The sequence below is a fragment of the Oncorhynchus nerka genome, linkage group LG18, assembly GCF_034236695.1.
Source record: "Oncorhynchus nerka isolate Pitt River linkage group LG18, Oner_Uvic_2.0, whole genome shotgun sequence".
Taxonomy (NCBI): Eukaryota; Metazoa; Chordata; class Actinopteri; order Salmoniformes; family Salmonidae; genus Oncorhynchus; species Oncorhynchus nerka.
Window position 1 is genome coordinate 38,698,160 of NC_088413.1, and position 18,632 is coordinate 38,716,791.

Genomic DNA, 18,632 nt, shown 5'->3' on the forward strand with positions numbered 1-18,632 from the left:
CTCCCATCTCCACAGAGGAACTCTGGAGCTCTGTCAGAGTGAACATTGGGTTCTCGGTCACCACAACGGCATGGTTTTTGGTCTGTCATGCACAGTCAACTGTGGGACCTAATATAGACAGGTGATAAATAGCCATCACTAGCACATAGAGGCTGCTGCCTATATACATAGACTGGCCACTTTAATAAATGGAACACTAGTCACTTTAATGTTTACTGTTTACATATCTTGCATTACTCATCTCATATGTATATAGTGTATTCTATACTATTCTACTCTATGCCGCTCTGACATTGCTCGTTCATATATTTATATATTATTCATTCCATTCTTTACTTAGATTCGTGTGTATTGGGTATATGTTGGGAAATTGTTAGATATTACTGCACTGTCGTTGCTAGAAACACAAGCATTTCGCTACACCCACAATAACATCTGCTAATCACGTGTATGTGACCAATAACATTTTATTTTGATTTGTGTGCCTTTCCAAATCATGTCCAATCAATTGAATTTACCACAAATGGACTCCAATCAAGTTGTTGAAACATCTCAAGCATGATCAATGGAAACAGTATTCACCTGAGCTCAATTTGGAGTCTCATAGCAAAGGGTCTGAATACTTATGTACTGTAAATAAGGTGTTTCTGCTTTTTTACTTTTAATAGTTTTGCAACATTTCTAAAATCCTGTTTTCACTTTGTAATTATGGGGTGAAGATAGATTAGGATATTTTTTTTAAAGTTTGGAAAAGTTAATGGGGTCTGAATACTTTCCGAATGCACTGTATTGGGTATCAGCCTACACAGTGACACCCACAGATTACATTTCCAAAGAATTTACACAAATATTATCATCATAGCTCTTATTGCAGGACTTTGACTGTGGGAAATCACCTCACCAGTCATTCAATTGTGTGTATTGGATAACAATTGAAACATGGATTGTGTATGTGTGCCATTCAGAGGAGTGAATGGGAAAGACAAAATATTTAAGTGCCTTTGAAATGGGTATGGTAGTAGGTGCCAGGTGCACCAGCTTGAGTGTGTCAAAAACTGCAATGCTGCTGGGTTTTTCATGCTCAACAGTTTCCTGTGTGAATCAAGAATGGTCCACCACCAAAAGGACAACCAGACAACTTGACACAACTGTGGGAAGCATTGGAATCAACATGGGTCCGCATCCCCATGGAACACTATTGACACGTTGTAGAGTCCATTCCTGATGAATTGAAGCTGTTCTGAGAGCGAAAGGGGATGGAACTCAATATTAGGAAGGTGCTCCTAATGTTTTATACACTCAGTGTATGTACGCCCCTAATGCAAGTATGCAGTCTAATACATACACAGTGCTATTTGAACTGTTGTTTTTTTGTTTACTGTTTGTCAAATTAATTATGTATTGTATTTATTTGTTAAGTTATATAACAACATTCCATCCTTGTTTCGCATGATCTAGTAATATTCCACTATTTGTATCCGTTTGGATCAGTTTCAGTGGGGAACTTTTATTTTGAATACGAACCGCAAATTCCACTGACGTCCTTATTATGGGTAGCTTCACACAGGCCAGGGGCACCAGGGAACCAATGGGCGCTGATTTACATTTTATACAGTAAGTAGTAAACTAGCTGTATTTTCTTCACAAATCCCGGGAGTGGAACCTTTTGCACCAAGAAACACAGAGATAAAGGTCCGGACAAAAGCTGCAGGTACATTATCAGTTGCATATTTGAGTTTTTCAGCACAACAAACAAGCAGTCAAGCTAGCTAACTAGCTAAGTTTAGCTAACTAGCTTTAGCTAACAGTGACGGTCTATGACCGTGTCATGTGACTTAACTAGCTTTTTTATTTAACCTTTATTTAACTAGGCAAGTCAGTTAAGAACAATTGTCCTTTACAATGACGGCCTACCTGGCCAAACCCTCCCTTAACTCGGACGACCCTGGGCCAATTGTGCGCCGTCCTATGGGACTACCAATGACATTTGCGTGTAGAAAGCTAGTAACGTTAGGTAGGTAACGTTACCTTGACTAGTTCTAAAAAGTTAGCTCTCGTGTCACCGCTAGTTTCCGCGTTTGGTGATTGTACTCAGCTGGACAAATGCAGAAAGTGGCACCGCCAACGTTAAGCAACATGTTAGTTGCGTTCTTCTGACTGACCGTGTCGACATTGTCATTCATAGTTAACAGTAACGTTACAGCTAACAGGCAACTGTTTCTGTACCTGCTATCTAGCCAGCTACGTTTAATGTTTCTAGTTAACTAAGAAATATTATAACGTTCGCTATGTAGCGGGTTAGTTACTATTTTAAATCCAAAGTGAGTGTTGCTTTCTAAGAATGCAACGCTAGGGTAAGCAGTGAAGCCAGCTCGCAATCAATTAAAATTAAAAGTTAGCCAATAGTTTTATTTTCATTCGATAAATTAGAACGTTATAGATGGGTACTAATTAGCATGTCCTCTTTTTTTTTTAAGATGGCAAACTACTGACCTGACTACCGTTTACGTGTCCATTATGACATTTAGTCCGGCAGGTTTTGCATGGCACAGTTTGTATGTTTTTAGACACTCCAGTGGAGATTCCCCAAAATCTCCACCCACCCGGGGAAACGGGCCATGCCAAACAAAATTTCCCTGTTGCTTTCATTATTCTCTATATAGGCCTACATATACCACTAAAGTCAGACATTTAGGTCAACAACGCCCCCTATTATGGAATAAAGTGTTCAACATGAAATGTCATTTACATCAATTCTGATCACGCTTGAATTGGTTGATTTTAAATAGCCAAATAACAACTACATCTGTGCTTCTACACCTGCATTGTTTGGGGTTTTAGGCTGGGTTTCTGTACAACACTTTGTGACATCAGCTGATGTAAGATGGGCTTTATAAATACATTTGACTGATTGATATCCAACATAACCAGCTGTTACCAAAAGTTTTCCTCATCCCCTCATTTGGATATATTTGGTTCATGTCATCATGCCAATCGCTTCCTTCACTTAACAGGATTCATCAGCACCTTCATTTTAAAGTAAAACATTACTTTAATGTCATGAGTAAAATGTTGAGGAAAGAGTATATTGTTCTCTGTTCAGAGGTCTAAATGGTTAAAAAATTTGTCACCTTAAACTTGATTTTTTATTGTTTTCCATGACGTGTATATGGTCTAATATCTGGTTATCTACAGGAAGCACTGTTTTACAGTTGGAGCCACAGTTTTGTGGTATTACCAGGAGATCAGAAAGAACAATTATGTTTGCCTACAAAGCAGGAATGTTCAAAGTCATAGATTAGTAGGCCTAAACACTGAGTGTACAAAACATTTTGGAACACCTACCTAATATTGAGTTGACCCCCTTTTGTCCTCAGAACAGCCTTAATCTGTCAGGGCATGGACTCTACAAGGTGTCGAAAGCGTTCCACAGGGATGCTCGCCCATGTTGACTCCAATGCTGCCTACAAGTTGGCTGGAAGTCTTTTGGGTGGTGGACCATTCCTGATGCACACGGGAAACTGTTTAGCCTGAAAAACCCAGCCTCGTTGCAGTTCTTGACACCCTCTAGAGGCACTTAAATAATTTGTCTTGCCCATTCACTCTCTGAATGGCACACATACACAATCATTTTCGCAAGTCTTAAAAATCCTTCTTTAACCTGTCTCCTCGCCTTTATCGACACTGATTTGAAGTGGATTTAACAAGTGAAATCAATAAGGAATCATGGCTTTGACCTTGTCAGTCTGTCATGGAAAGAGCAGGTGTTCCTAATATTTTGTATACTACAAGTGCACCTAAGGTTCAAATTACTTACTTTCCTCCACCAGGAAGAGAGATTATGTTTAACAGTCATGAAGTTGTTATAGAAAATGATTGGCAAGACCCTCTAGTCCTTCAAGTTTTCTTGAATGTCAGAGTGGATGCTTCCTCCCTCCATCTCCAGACATGCAGGGCTGGCTCTAGCCATTTGGGGGCCCTAAATGAGATTTGGTTGAGGGGCCCTGCACCTCAAAACATTTTAGTGGCCTTCCTCTTGACTGAAGAGAGACATTTTAGTTTTAAAAGTTCGTGACCTGCAATTCTACACATTTTGCGATGGGGTCCGGTGGAGAGAACATTGCAATTTTATAACCAGTTTCGCATTTGCAGTTCTACAGCTAATTTCCTGCAATTCTGCAACTTTTTCCAATGGGGTGGAAAGACATTTTTGCATTTTTAAAGGTAATTTCCTACAATTATACGCATTTTTGTAATGACTTATGCCATGTTGTGATATCTGAGTGAAAATGACTAACAAAATCAATCTGGGCCCACTGGCAGCTGGGGGCCCTAAGCGACCACTTATGTCGCTTTTGCCTGGAATCGCCCCTGCAGACATTGGTCAAGATCCCTGCACAAACAATGATTGTGTGGTGATGAACTAGCCTATCCAGCAGCATAGCTATTCACCTAATTTGTTAATTGCCATTGAATGAAAGAATGTACATTGACATTTGTCTCTTTGGAATAGTGGCCCAGGTTCTTTATGCCACTCTTTGGAGTTGCATTTAAAATAGTCCTAGTATTTCTTCTTAACAATAGTCAGCCTGTGTAATATCGTCACACTTATTTACTCCTTGTTAAGTCTTAGTAAAACAGAATCACCGGACAAGCAAGCATGCCATGAGTTTAGGCTACATTCTTTCCCCCAGCAAATCAATAACTTGAAAGGACGGTTATCTTCCGTCGTGAGGTGTTTGCCTGCAATGCAGCTGCCTAGATCGATGCCCTCTACGTTATTAAATGTGGTGGCTGGCAGGGACCTATTCATGCCCTCCTATGTTTGTTTTCAGGAATGTCCGAAGTCAGTGTTGAGGCTGAGTCCAGGAAGGCTCCAGCCCAGGACGTGCAAATGGGTTCATCTTTGGAGGCTGAGAATACTGAGGACTTTCGAAGAGAGAGCAAGGAGGATGCTCACAGCTTTGATTGTACTGACTATGTACTGAACAATGATGAAGTGCCTCATGATGACAGAGCAGAAAACGACAGTGATGTTCAAAATGACAATATTCAGAGCAACAAAATTACACAAACCAGTGTGAATGCTGAGCATGATGATGATGTTCCAAACACTAGTGGCAATGCACATTCTGACAATGCCGGTGCTAAAAGGGAAAATTGCCATACAGTGACTACTGATAATGATACACCAAAGGAACAAAAGAAAAATGAAGATACTCATACAAAGGTGACATTTATCTTCAATGCAGAGAACAGCTCTGGGAATCATTAATTCCAGCACTCTGGTTCATGTTGCTATATGTCACAAAAACATGGATAGCATTACACCATAGTTCAGGATATCGTTATTTTTATGATATCCAATGCTGATATAGCTTATGAACCATTCCTTAACAAAATACAACATGAACTTGAGTTAATGCTCTGAATCAATAATTATTGATTTTAAATTTCCTTTAATTGTTGATCCCTTTTTTTTGTTGGTGCTTTCCCCTTACATTTCAAATGTGTCTGTTTGGTGCAACTCTAGTAGGTGTTTGGGCTAGTGCATTTGTGTTGTTGGTTTAAATTTTCCGTAACCATCTTAGTTTTCCAAGGTATACTTCCTGGTTAGTTGTTGTCCTGTGGTGTCTGGTAGCACCAGTGAAAATGCTGGTGATGGCCTATGCTTCCTGTGAATTCCCCTGCATGCATTCTAATGCCAACACAATTGTTTAATTAAATTAGTATTTTAATTGATTAACTTTAATTGAGTTGTGTTTACAGGTACATGCCATGATGTTATGTTTGCCTTCGACTCTCAGCATACCAGCAGCTACCTTTATGCAGTAGTGACACAATTGTCCCATCCTAGCCATGATGTGGCCTGTACGTGTGACTGATCCCAGCAATTGTAACACGGAACCCAAACCAGCTGCGCGCGTACGCCATCGTGCATACATTTATTTTGTCCCCCTACACCAAACGCGATGACGACACGCAGGTCAAAATATCAAAACAATCTCTGAACCAATTACATTAATTTGGGAACAGGTCGAAAAGCATTAAAACTTTATGGCAATTTAGCATGTTAGCTTGCACTTGCTAGCTAATTTGTCATATTTAGCTAGCTTGCTGTTGCTAGCTAATTTGTCCTGGGATAGAAACATTGAGTTGTTATTTTACCTGAAATGCACAAGGACCTCTACTCCGACAATTAATCCACAGATAAAATGGTCAACCGAATCGTTTCTAGTCATCTCTCCTCCTTCCAGGCTTTTTCATCTTTGAACATATATGGTGATTGGCATCTAAACATTCATAGTATTACTACACCGACTGGCAACACAGTTCGTCTTTCAATCACCCACTTGGTTATAACCAACGAGGAGATGGGAGAGGCAGGACTTGCAGTGTGATCTGTGCCAGAAATAGAAAGGAGTTCTATTTTAGCCCTTGGCAACACAGACGCTCATTGGCGTACGCGAGCAGTGTGGGTGCAATAATTGAATAACATAGATTTCTACATTTATTTTGCAACGCACGTGAGCGGTGTATAAGAATCCCACCCAGTGTTTCCTGTGTGTGTGGATACAGCACCCTGAATTGAATAGGCCTGTCACATGGCTGGGTAATTTCTGTAGGCAGAGTGATTTGCACAGCTACCTCAATGTTCCCAGTCAATGTCAGATCCCCTGCTGCAGTATTCAACCACTCCAAGCTGTTAGTTCGATGCAGATTCACTTGGGTCGTTGCCAATGTCAAATGAGTAATTGTGCATCATAATGGAGTGTGCTTCAGGTGGTGATGCCCTCCGGAAGTGTCGTGGCTTCATAATAACTGCCTCTTTTTTTTGATAGAAAGGCTATAGTTTATGCACTTGATTTCTGTAATGGGCTGCGTGAAGTCGTCACATACTATGCAATCACTTTACCCGTCTCACTAGTAAGCCCCGGTTGCCTTACTCTGCCCTGCTCTTTAAGAAGTGAGCCTTGGTTTTCTCCCTCAGTTCAGCTGATCAGGAGGCTGCTGTTGTTATCCTTCCCTCCCCCAGCTTGTCAGCTAGTTTCCAGGCTACTGAACTCCAGGGGCCTGAGCTCTGCCTCTCTGATATGCCAAACCTTGCCCCCATGTTCACCCTTTCAGTACCGTAGAACCATTTCTGTGTCTTGTAACCAGTTTTTGTTCTTCGGGAATTGGTACTGCTATATTGGCTTGTTAAAACTCGTACTCTGGGAAGACGAGATGGATGGGAGTCTGTCTTATCTACCTCAATAGTTAGACAAGCCTACCTGTGGCTGTCTCTGTTGCCTACCTGAATGTGGGCGTCTTGTGGCCTTTTTAAATATTCACGTTGTGTGTTATCTGATACCTGGTTCTCTCTGCACCTTTGGCACACTCCGCTGCCAAAGCAGTCCAAATAATTTCACGAAGCTCGTTGTTTCTTATGGAGCTGGTTTTTGGCAATGTTTAAAACAAGTCCAATGACAGAGAATATCTTCATACACTGAATCATATTGAACTATTGGAAATGCATTAGGACCTATACTTTGTCCTAATGCAACGGAATAAGAAGAAAGTATACTGGCTTACTTCTTCCCCGGATGAGCTTCCAAAATATTATTTGTCTTTATTAGGTTTTGTCTTCTGGAGTGGTTCATGTACTCATGCACATACCAAATGACAAACACATAAACAAAGCAGTGCTCTGTGTTTGTGCTTGTTTATAGTGTATTTTCCCATTTGTGTGGCGTGTGAAATAATAGGCATATTTAGGCAGCAACAAATTGTATGTGTATCCTCCAGATAGCCTATTCTTGGTTCATGAACTTGATCTCATCTGGTTCCAATGAAGCAGACCTGTCCCTTTCGCCGGTTGATTTTGGCTCACTCTGTGATGCCATTTTAAATCTTCTTAAGGGCTTGGCTCATCCTCTCATTTTGATGTTAGCATTAGCACTGCTTGATCTCGTTAGCATGGTCTGTGAATGGAGCATTTACGCTTACCTGCACTTCACACAAGCATTTACGCTAGTGCTAGCCTTTCTTGGCTAGTTATCTAGTGGCGGCTATCTGCATTATTTAGACAAAAGTCCAAGGCAACTGAGGGGCGGAGTTCATGTTCGACTTTGGTATTTCCAAGTAATAATAAACCCTTGACAATGGCAGGGGACCATGCCAAGTGCCAACCTCCTACCACATTGGTTTCAGAAATGCAGATAATATAGCTGCTATGACTTAGCTTTATACTAACTGGGTGCTATAAAAGTGTTAGCCTTCTAACCGTAGCTATGCCAAGTTGGGTATCCTGGCCCTAAAAATGCTACGTTTTTGTCATCCAGGCTTTTTTTTAAGTGTGATGCGTGAACACCATTCTACTGTGTCCAACTTGCAAGAGGAAGTTATGGTCGTGTTTTAAGTTAATGTGTCATCGCCTGACTTACTGACGTAATACAGCTGCCTATGCTATTAACATTTATAGCCGGCATCAAATTATTAACCACCGTTCCAGTAATTCCTTATGGGTCAATAATGACAATGTCACAAGGTTTTCTACCTACAGACTGTAGCCTAATAATACATTTTTTATTTCCTAATAGAATTTGGAATTGATGAATCTTTGAAGTGTTTCAATGAATAGTTATTTAAAATTGTAGCTGTCCTTGACCCATGCTTTAAGAAAAGCATTTAAACACACAGATTCATGCTTAATTGACCAACACAATTCTTGCTGCATGAACAGGGTTGGTGTTGCTGCTTTAGCAAGTACGCCCATCTGTATTTTTAGCCTTTTCAGACAGTGACTCAGACAGTCAGTGTGGTTCTGTGGGAAAAGGTTTGAATGTGCTGCTTTTCACAGTCCTACATATTCTCCCTATGGGTGACGACATGTGACTGAAGTATCTAAATGGCTTGAAGGGGTGCCCTTTGACTCTCTTCTTAACAATATCATACCAGACATTTAGCCCTATCTGTTTTGACAACTGGAACTTTTGTTTGGTCTGGTATGTGGACATTGTTTTTTGTATATTTTCTGACAGCGGCTTCACCCTTGTGTTTGTTGAATTTGCCTTGCCCAGATTCCATGGAGTCATGAAGCAGTACAATAAATCTGCTTGACCCAGATAGTTCTGCTTTGTCTGAGATAATGAGGCAATTTGAGAATCTGTTCTTCAGTCATAACACAACGTCTAATCCTAAAGGACTAAGGACATGAATGGATTTTTTTTTGCCCTGATAACTATGGGAGATCTGGAATGGTCTTGGAGAGGCCCACGTAAAAGCATTGCCATGGAGAATGGTTGGATCTTTGGAACAACTGAAGGATCATGTGTTGATTCCAGTTCTATTTATGTAGATTAGAAATTGTTAATTTGGTTGTTAGGTTCTAAATAAACATAGTTAAACCCAGACGTTTAATCATCCTCAAACCATGTTTATTCACCCACTGGGTCATACAGCTGCATAAGACAAACCAATTTCCACCTGTGTGTTTGTATATGTGTGTATATATATATATATATATACATACATACATACATTACACCCCAATTTGGGTAGAGTCTCCTTCTCTCGAAACATTACATCTTTATTGTGAGGCAGGAAATTAAGTGATGTGGGCCATAAACTGTCCTCTAACCTGACCTCGGCCCCCTTCCTCACTAAACCACATCTCTCCATCCTTCTCAGTGCTCTAAAAAACATTTTATGTTTTCCTATTATTCTTGTTCTATGAAGTGGTCAGGTGAGCTTGCATGTGAGGTAACTTGTGTAATTCTCTGAAGGTTGACTAATCTCCTTTTATGCAATAACTCAGCTTGAGACTGTTTTAAAAACCATCATAATACATTGAGATAACATCCTGCAGTATTGTTCATCATTTCTGGTGGCAGTAACCACAAGATGGCAGCCCATAGTTATCAAATTCTTTTGAGAGCCCTCTACTTACTTACTCTTATAGACAAACTTTAGGTTAAAAGCATAGTCCTACAGCTTCATTCGTGCACACTTGGAAGAGGAAATTGAGCTAAGTCTCATGCAATGTATGAAAACTGTTTAATATCTTACCATATCTGTTTGTGATTGCAGGACAGCACTATGGATGAGGAGGTCCACAGGAGCCCTGCGGCAGAGATATCGGTCACCAGCAATGGAGACTTGGAGGAGAGCCACGAGGATGTGTTCAGGGTAAAGGCTGGAAAGAGCATCCCCTTTGGCACTGCACTCACTCGCCACACTACACATAATTACATGCATACATGCATACATGCTTCTCAAAACTGAGTTTGCACTTGAGTTTTTTTTATTTGGAAGGGAACCACATTATTGCGAGATAATAACGAGGACAGAATGAAAAGTTAGGCTTAAGCAACTTTGCAATCAGAGCCAGTGGGACAATGCACTGCTCGATTGGGCAATTGGATACACCATGCTACTAGAGCTTACAGCCAAGATTTACAAAATGAGTTTATTTTACTTCCTGGAACATGTCGAAATCAGCAGTTTGCCCAAGTCAGAGCCACACCAGCCTCCACATAATGAATAGCCCTGCACTGACTGGCATAATTTCTATAGTCATTCGTAAAGCACAGATGGCTTGGCTTCCATTGCTCTTGTTAAAAATAAAAAATCCACAAATGTAATGATGGATAAATTGGGCAAGAAATACCTTGACACCCAGCGCCATAGTCATATGTTCATAACGCATATATTTGGACCTGCTGTGACATATGGTATATTGTGTTATTTTATTGCTGGTTATGACGCCTACATGAGGGTCAAAACCCACAAAAGCTACCATACAAGGCAAACCATTACATTACACCATAGCCTAAGTATCAACAGTACGTACAGTCGTGGCCAAATTTTTGAGAATGACACAAATATTAATTTTCAAAGTCTGCTGCCTCAGTTTGTATGATGGCAATTTGCATATACTCCAGAATGTTATGAAGAATGATCAGATTCATTTCAAAGTCCCTCTTTTCCATGCAAATGAACTGGAACCCCCAAAAAACATTTCCACTGCATTTCAGCCCTGCCACAAAAGGACCAGCTGACATCATGTCAGTGATTCTCTCGTTAACACAGGTGTGAGTGTTGACGAGGACAAGGCTGGAGATCACTCTGTCATGCTGATTGAGTTCGAATAACAGACTGGACGCTTCAAAAGGAGGCTGGTGCTTGGAATCATTGTTTTTCCTCTGTCAACCATGGTTACCTGCAGGGATACATGTGCCGCCAGCATTGCTTTGCACAAAAGGGGCTTCACAGGCAAAGATATTGCTGCCAGTAAGATTGCACCTAAATCAACCATTTATCAGATAAGCAAGAACTTCAAGGAGAGCGGTTCAATTGTTGTGAAGAAGGCTTCAGGTCGCCCAAGCAAGTCCAGCAAGCGCCAGGACCGTCTCCTAAAGTTGATTCAGCTGCGGGATTGGGGCACCACCAGTACAGAGCTTGCTCAGGAATGGCAGCAGGCAGGTGTGAGTGCATCTGCACGCACGGTGAGGCGAAGACTTTTAGAGGATGGCCTGGTGTCAAGAAGGGCAGCAAAGAAGCCACTTCTCTCCAGGAAAAACATCAGGGACAGACCAGATATTCTGCAAAGGGTACAGGGATTGGACTGCTAAGGACTGGAGTAAAGTATTTTTCTCTGATTGAATCCCCTTCCGATTGTTATGGGCATCCGGAAAAAAGCTTGTTCGGAGACGACGAGGTGAGCGCTACCATCAGTCCTGTGTCATGCCAACAGTAAAGCATCCTGTTCATGTGTGGGGTTGCTTCTCAGCCAAGGGAGTGGGCTCACTCACAATTTTGCCTAAGAACACAGCCATGAAAAAAGAATGGTACTAACACATCCTCCGAGAGCAACTTCTCCCAACCATCCTGGAACAGTTTGGTGACGAACAATGCCTTTTCCAGCATGATGGAGCGCCTTGCCATAAGGCAAAAGTGGCTCGGGGAACAAAACATCGATATTTTGGGTCCATGGCCAGGAAGCTCCCTAGACCTTAATCCCAATGAGAACTTGTGGTCAATCCTCAAGAGACGGGTGGACAAACAAAACCTCACAAATTCTGACAAACTCCAAGCATTGATTATGCATGAATGGGCTGCCATCAGTGGCCCAGAAGTTAATTGACATCATGCCAGGGCGGATTGCAGAGGTCTTGAAAAAGAAGGACCAACACTGCAAATATTGACTCTTTGCATCAACTTCATGTAATTGTTAATAAAAGCCTTTGAAACGTATGAAATGCTTGTAATTATACTTCAGTATTCCATTGCAACATCTGACAAAAATATCTAAAGACACTGAAGCAGCAAACTTTGTGGAAATTAATATTTGTGTCATTCTCAAAATTTTTGGAATGACTATGTTTATGTTATAAAATTATAAATGATATTGCGCACACATTGATGTCAGACATGCACCTACCCCAATGCGCTGTTGCTGATGAATGCAAGAGCAGATTTCAGGAGCAGGACAAGACGCCCTCTTTTTGACTAATGACGGATTTAAAGACATGTATGTGATAGGCTTATCTGGCTTATATGATTGATTGGTCATAATGCTTCTTGACATTTAGGGTATTTTCTTAGTCCAAGTAAAATGACAGGATGGTCATAATGCTTCATGACCGTATCATAAAGTATATCTTCTGTAAGTTATTTAAAAAATGATGAAAAAACATGACCGTAAAGAGTTCATTACAACAACAAATGATTTAAAATATAAACTTTCAAACCAAAGGAAACTTCTTGGCTGAAAAAATATATAATTTGAATAAATGTGTGGTTTGACACTTATGCAGGTGTCATAACCCACCATAAAATAACGTAATATATGTCACAACACTAAATATAGTGGTCATGACCGTATAACTTGTCATAATATCAGCTGTCATGACATGGTTATGACCATGACACTGGGTGTCAAGTAAAGGGTTACCAAATTATCTCAAAATTGTCTGGCTAGACTGTAAACTCTCCTTCCAGACTCATATCAAACATCTCCAATCTAAAATCAAATCAAGTCGGCTTTCTATTCCGCAACAAAGCCTCCTTCACTCACGCGGCCAAACTTACCCTAGTAAAACTGACTATCCTACCGATCCTCGACTTCGGCGATGTCATCTACAAAATAGCTTCCAACACTCTACTCAGCAAACTGGATGCAGTTTATCACAGTGCCATCCGTTTTGTCACTAAAGCACCTTATACCACCCACCACTGCGACCTGTATGCTCTAGTCGGCTGGCCCTCGCTACATATTCGTCGCCAGACCCACTGGCTCCAGGTCATCTACAAGTCCATGCTAGGTAAAGCTCCGCCTTATCTCAGTTCACTGGTCACGATGGCAACACCCACCCGTAACACGCGCTCCAGCAGGTGTATCTCACTGATCATCCCTAAAGCCAACACCTCATTTGGCCGCCTTTCGTTCCAGTTCTCTGTTGCCTGTGACTGGAACGAATTGCAAAAATCTCTGAAGTTGGAGACTTTTATCTCCCTCACCAACGTCAAACACATGCTATCTGAGCAGCTAACCGATCGCTGCCGCTGTACATAGTCTATCGGTAAATAGCCCACCCATTTTTACCTACCTCATCCCCATACTGTTTTTATTTATTTTATTTTCTGCTCTTTTGCACACCAATATCTCTACCTGTACATGACCATCTGATCATTTATCACTCCAGTGTTAATCTGCAAAATTGTAATTATTCGCCTACCTCATGCCTTTTGCACACAATGTATATAGACTCTCCTTTTTTCTACTGTATTATTGACTTGTTAATTGTTTACTCCATGTGTAACTCTGTGTTGTCTGTTCACACTGCTATGCTTTATCTTGGCCAGGTCGCAGTTGCAAATGAGAACTTGTTCTCAACTAGCCTACCTGGTTAAATAAAGGAGAAAAAAATAAATAATAATAAATCTCCCCAGCAATGATAGTCTAGGCCTATTTGTCAAAGATAGTCTTAACCCTATTCCTAGTGCCCTACAATTATTCAATAAAGGATGTAATGTCATATAGCTTGCCACTGTAGCTACATGATTGTAGTTGTAAAAGTTAGGATCAGGCAGCAGGTATTCTCCTCCACTCACTGAGGAGGATAATTGGTTGTCAGTTGTGTTGCATCGACATGACATTTTTGGCCGATATCCGATATTTGCACTGCCAAAAAAAAAGAATAACGATATTTAACATTTTTTGCATCCTTTTTAAACATTCTTGTACAGTTAAATAGTTAACACATGGATGTAGCGGTCTAAGGCACTGCATCTCCGTGCAAGAGGAGTCACTACAGTCCCTGGTTTGAAACCAGGCTGTATTACATCTGACCGTGATTGGGAGTCCCATAGGGCGGCACACAATTGGCCCAGCGTTGTCCGGATTTGGCCAGGGTAGGCTGTCATTGTAACCTTCGGCTTTGTATGACATAAGTTACGTTGAGATTCCATCTTAATTCGCTCTAACTTCATGGAAAAAGGTTTATTCAGTAAATATAGCAACTCCTCTCATACTGGAAATAAAAACAAACAAATATTCAGGCCTTAAGGGCTGTTTTATTTCAAATGTAGTACCAGAACGGAGAAATTCGAATAAGTGTGTTATAGTTAAATCGTTAGGGAAAGTTAACCAAAAGTGGACACACTCCAATCAGTTTCTGAGACAATTGCCCAGACTTTGTAGACAGTTTAATAACGCTTAAATCTAATTTTTGTCAAATGCTCCATTACAGGGACCAGCCCAATACCTACATACGTCTACTTATGGGTTGTTTAAGTTGCGGCTTATTATATTCCCAGTATTACTTTATCAATCCTCTAGTAATCGATTATGCACACATACAATTCATCATATTTTCATATCTTCACATAATCCAAATAGAATGTTAGAAATTCTTAGGTACTCACATCAACCAATTCATTGGCTCAGCAATCTCCCAGCGGGAAAACCCCCCTGAAAGTTTCCGGACACGGCCTTGCTGGTCACAGGAATAATGCTCTTCACGTTCTCTAGACTTCCAGAAATTATAGACTTGCCTCTACTTTCTAAAATAACACCCCTCTCTCAATACCACCCTGAGATATTCTGTGATGGACAGAACCCCAAGATAACATTATCTCAACGCGTATTATCCAAATTTCATTTTGTCTTATTATGCACATTTCTATATCTTATTTCCACGCTCACACAACTCTCCTACAATTCACCCAGTACTGTTCCCAAACACACTTAATCAATATTTGTATAACTTGCAGGAATATTTTCTTACAGGTGGATTGGTTTATAGCTTTCACACACAGTGGTTGCTCCACTAAAAGTTTTGTGATTATGCTGTGGGACTTAGAGGTCATTTGTGGTTTAGTATGGTACCCTGCATCACCACTTCATTGCTCCAGACCAGCGCAAGGTGGAGTAAGAGCACTGATCATGCTTTTGGGTCCTACAGTGTCTCTAACTGAAAATAAATGGGTGACATAAACCTAAATAGAAATTTTATTTAACCTAAATTGATTTTATTTTGATAGGATTCTTTTGCTCTTACTGTAGCCCACTCCCAACCAGTCACGTTGTACAGCGCCTGAGTGGCGCAACGGTCTAAGACGCTGCATAGCAGTGCAAGCTGTGTTGCTACCGATGCTGGTTCAGTACCCGTACCGGCCTTGACTGAGAGACCCATGAGATGACTCTAGGTTTTTGGTTTCTCTCCCTCTAAAAACAGAAATAAATCATTATAAATAACAAACTGGCTTTATTTACAAATTAGTAACAATGTCTCGCCCCATGTTCAAGAATGGCCTTTTTCTCGCTCATTTTATGTTATTTTAAAATGAAATAATCTCCAAAATATATATATTTTTTAAACAAAGCGTTGATTTATTAATTTAGAATTATATAAAAGCCCCATGGATTTTCTCACAGATATATATTATTAACCCTGTTATTAGCAGGACAATATCCCATTGTGGTGCACAATGGGATTGCTTTGCAGTTCTCCAGCTATATCCACTGAAAGCGCGCGAGGTTCAAGACATGAGGGCAGGGGGCACGGGATGGGCCTCAGAGCTGCGCACAGAAAACTGACCTAGCCCATGGGGGGTGGACCCCCACCCCGCCACACTGGGTAGCACAGAGCAACACTTTAAGGGGCATTGCACTAATAATGGTGCTGACTAGGGAAACGTTCCCACTGTTCTTTGTGCCAGTCTGCACGTTCAAACTAAAACAATGTAACTAAATATGGCATCTTTATGCTTTCTTAAAAAAAATAATGTTAAAAATACTCTTTCAAAATGCCTATGTTTATTTAGTTATGGATCCATAACGAATTACTATGGGAATAAATATCACTGAATTACAGAAATATTGGAACAAAGTTGTCTAATAAAGGTGAACAAATGGTTGTTTACTGGAAAATACTCTTTCACGTTGTACAGTGCCATTATGGCTATTAGCAGGTAGCTGGACAGTAGACTTTCCTAGGTGGGTAGGGGGAGAATTCGAAGTTAGGTTGGCTGTATCACAACCGGGCGTGATTGGTTGCAATTTCAGTTTAATCCACCAAAGAAGACAAAACAAATAATACAACAAATATTTGTATGAACATAAGATTCAACAACTGAGAAAAACTGAACAAATTCCACAGAAATGGAATAATGTGTCCCTGAACAAAGGGGGGTTAAAGGTAACAGTATCAGTAGCTGGATTAAGTACTGCAGTGCATCCTCATGGACTGCACCAGATTTGCCAGTTCTTGCTGTGAGATGTTACCCCACTCTTCCACCAAGGCACCTGCAAGTGGATAGCATCGAGATCCAGGACTTGTGCTTGGCGCAGCCTCCCTCCGACTCTGATCACTCTGACGATTTGGTCGTACTCTGGGGCAAGTGAGAGAAGACTGCTGTCCTTAGCCACTTCCCTACCAGCTTTCAGAGCTTTTAGTTCCGCAGGGAAGCTGACTGCTTGTGCATACTGTAGTAGTAGTGTCTGTGCAGCAAGGGAGGTGGGTATGGATGCCACCCCATCTGAGTTCTGGTTTGTGGCGGTGATCACATCCTGCAGTGTTTCGGATTGTGCTGGGTCAGGGAGTGCTGTTGGCTCTGTAGAGATGCTGTAGCATTGGGCGGACTTCCTTAACTCATGAGCTTCAGTTGGTTGCGGAGGGACCACAGGCCTGGGTGCTGTCGGCCACTCGTTCTCTGGTTGGGACAAGAATGGTGGTCCCAAGCTCCAGCCAGTTCCTTAAGGGTTTTATCACAAGTGATGTCATCAGCAGGATTTACACTGTCAACATACCTCCAGTGGTTGACTTCTGTTAGGTCTTGGATTTCCGCAATGCGAGTTCCGACGGACACCTTATACCTGCAGGACTGGTCGAATCATTCCAGTAGATGACCCTTTGGATTGGTAAGGTGAGCTCGGCTTGCAAGGTGGAGGCCAGCTGGGCTCCGGAAAGGGCAGCGCTGAGTTCCAGCCTAGGCATTGACAACCCATTCTTGTGTGCGACCCTGGACCTAAGCATGACAAAGGAGACATGGGTGTGGCCTGCCTTATCCTCCACTCGGAGATAAGAAACCGCCCTATAAGCGTGTTCTGATGCGTCACAGAACACATGCAGTTCCAAGCTGGATCCCAGTTGGTCAGCACAGGCTGGCACATAACACCTTGACATCTGGCCTTTGGAGAGCTCCGATAACTGTTTCCCAACAGATCAGGTTGTGTATGGCAGGATATACCCGAGAGGATCGTAATTGACTGGCTAGGGTCCAATAGATTTTTGTTATAATCTCCTCCCGGCACAGCCAGAAGAGGACTGGCCACCCCTCAGAGCCTGGTTCCTCTCAAGGTTTCTTCGTAGTTTCCAGCCTTTCTAGGGAGTTTTTCCTAGCCACAGTGCTTCGACATCTGCATTGCTTGCTGTTTGGGGTTTTAGGCTGGGTTTCTGTACAGTACATTGACATTTGCTGATGTAAAAAGGACTTTATAAATAAAAAAGGACTTTAAAAATAAACCCCAATGAGCCGTGCACAACCCTTGTCCAAATTACTTGCAAGCATGCTTTAACCTGTTACATTTACATTACATTTAAGTCATTTAGCAGACGCTCTTATCCAGAGCGACTTACAAATTGGTGCGTTCACCTTAAGACATCCAGTGGAACAGCCACTTTACAATAGTGCATCTAAATATTTTAAGGGGGGGTGAGAAGGATTACTTTATCCTATCCTAGGTATTCCTGAAAGAGGTGGGGTTTCAGGTGTCTCCGGAAGGTGGTGATTGACTCCGCTGTCCTGGCGTCGTGAGGGAGTTTGTTCCACCATTGGGGGGCCAGAGCAGCGAACAGTTTTGACTGGGCTGCGCAGGAACTGTACTTCCTCAGTGGTAAGGAGGCGAGCAGGCCAGAGGTGGATGAACGCAGTGCCCTTGTTTGGGTGTAGGGCCTGATCAGAGCCTGGAGGTACTGAGGTGCCGTTCCCCTCACAGCTCCGTAGGCAAGCACCATGGTCTTGTAGCGGATGCGAGCTTCAACTGGAAGCCAGTGGAGAGAGCGGAGGAGCGGGGTGACGTGAGAGAACTTGGGAAGGTTGAACACCAGACGGGCTGCGGCGTTCTGGATGAGTTGTAGGGGTTT

General features: G+C 41.7%; 1 protein-coding gene across 5 annotated transcripts in view; it reads left to right on the top strand.

The window, feature by feature from the left end:
* Nucleotides 1-1,549: 1,549 nt before the first annotated feature.
* The window catches only part of LOC115145800 (arfaptin-1-like), a 44,956-nt gene continuing 27,873 nt past the window's right edge, over nucleotides 1,550-18,632 (top strand). Inside the window, exons 1-3 of one of the 5 annotated variants that reach the window (XM_029687334.2) lie at nucleotides 1,550-1,711; nucleotides 4,836-5,230; nucleotides 10,072-10,170. In XM_029687334.2, the coding sequence (XP_029543194.2) occupies nucleotides 4,838-5,230; nucleotides 10,072-10,170 (492 nt within the window). In that variant the 5' untranslated portion in view covers nucleotides 1,550-1,711; nucleotides 4,836-4,837. Of the gene's footprint in view, nucleotides 1,712-1,867; nucleotides 2,015-4,835; nucleotides 5,231-10,071; nucleotides 10,171-18,632 lie in introns of those variants that run through there. The other 4 variants (XM_029687336.2, XM_029687333.2, XM_029687337.2 and 1 more) reach the window with 4 other exon arrangements.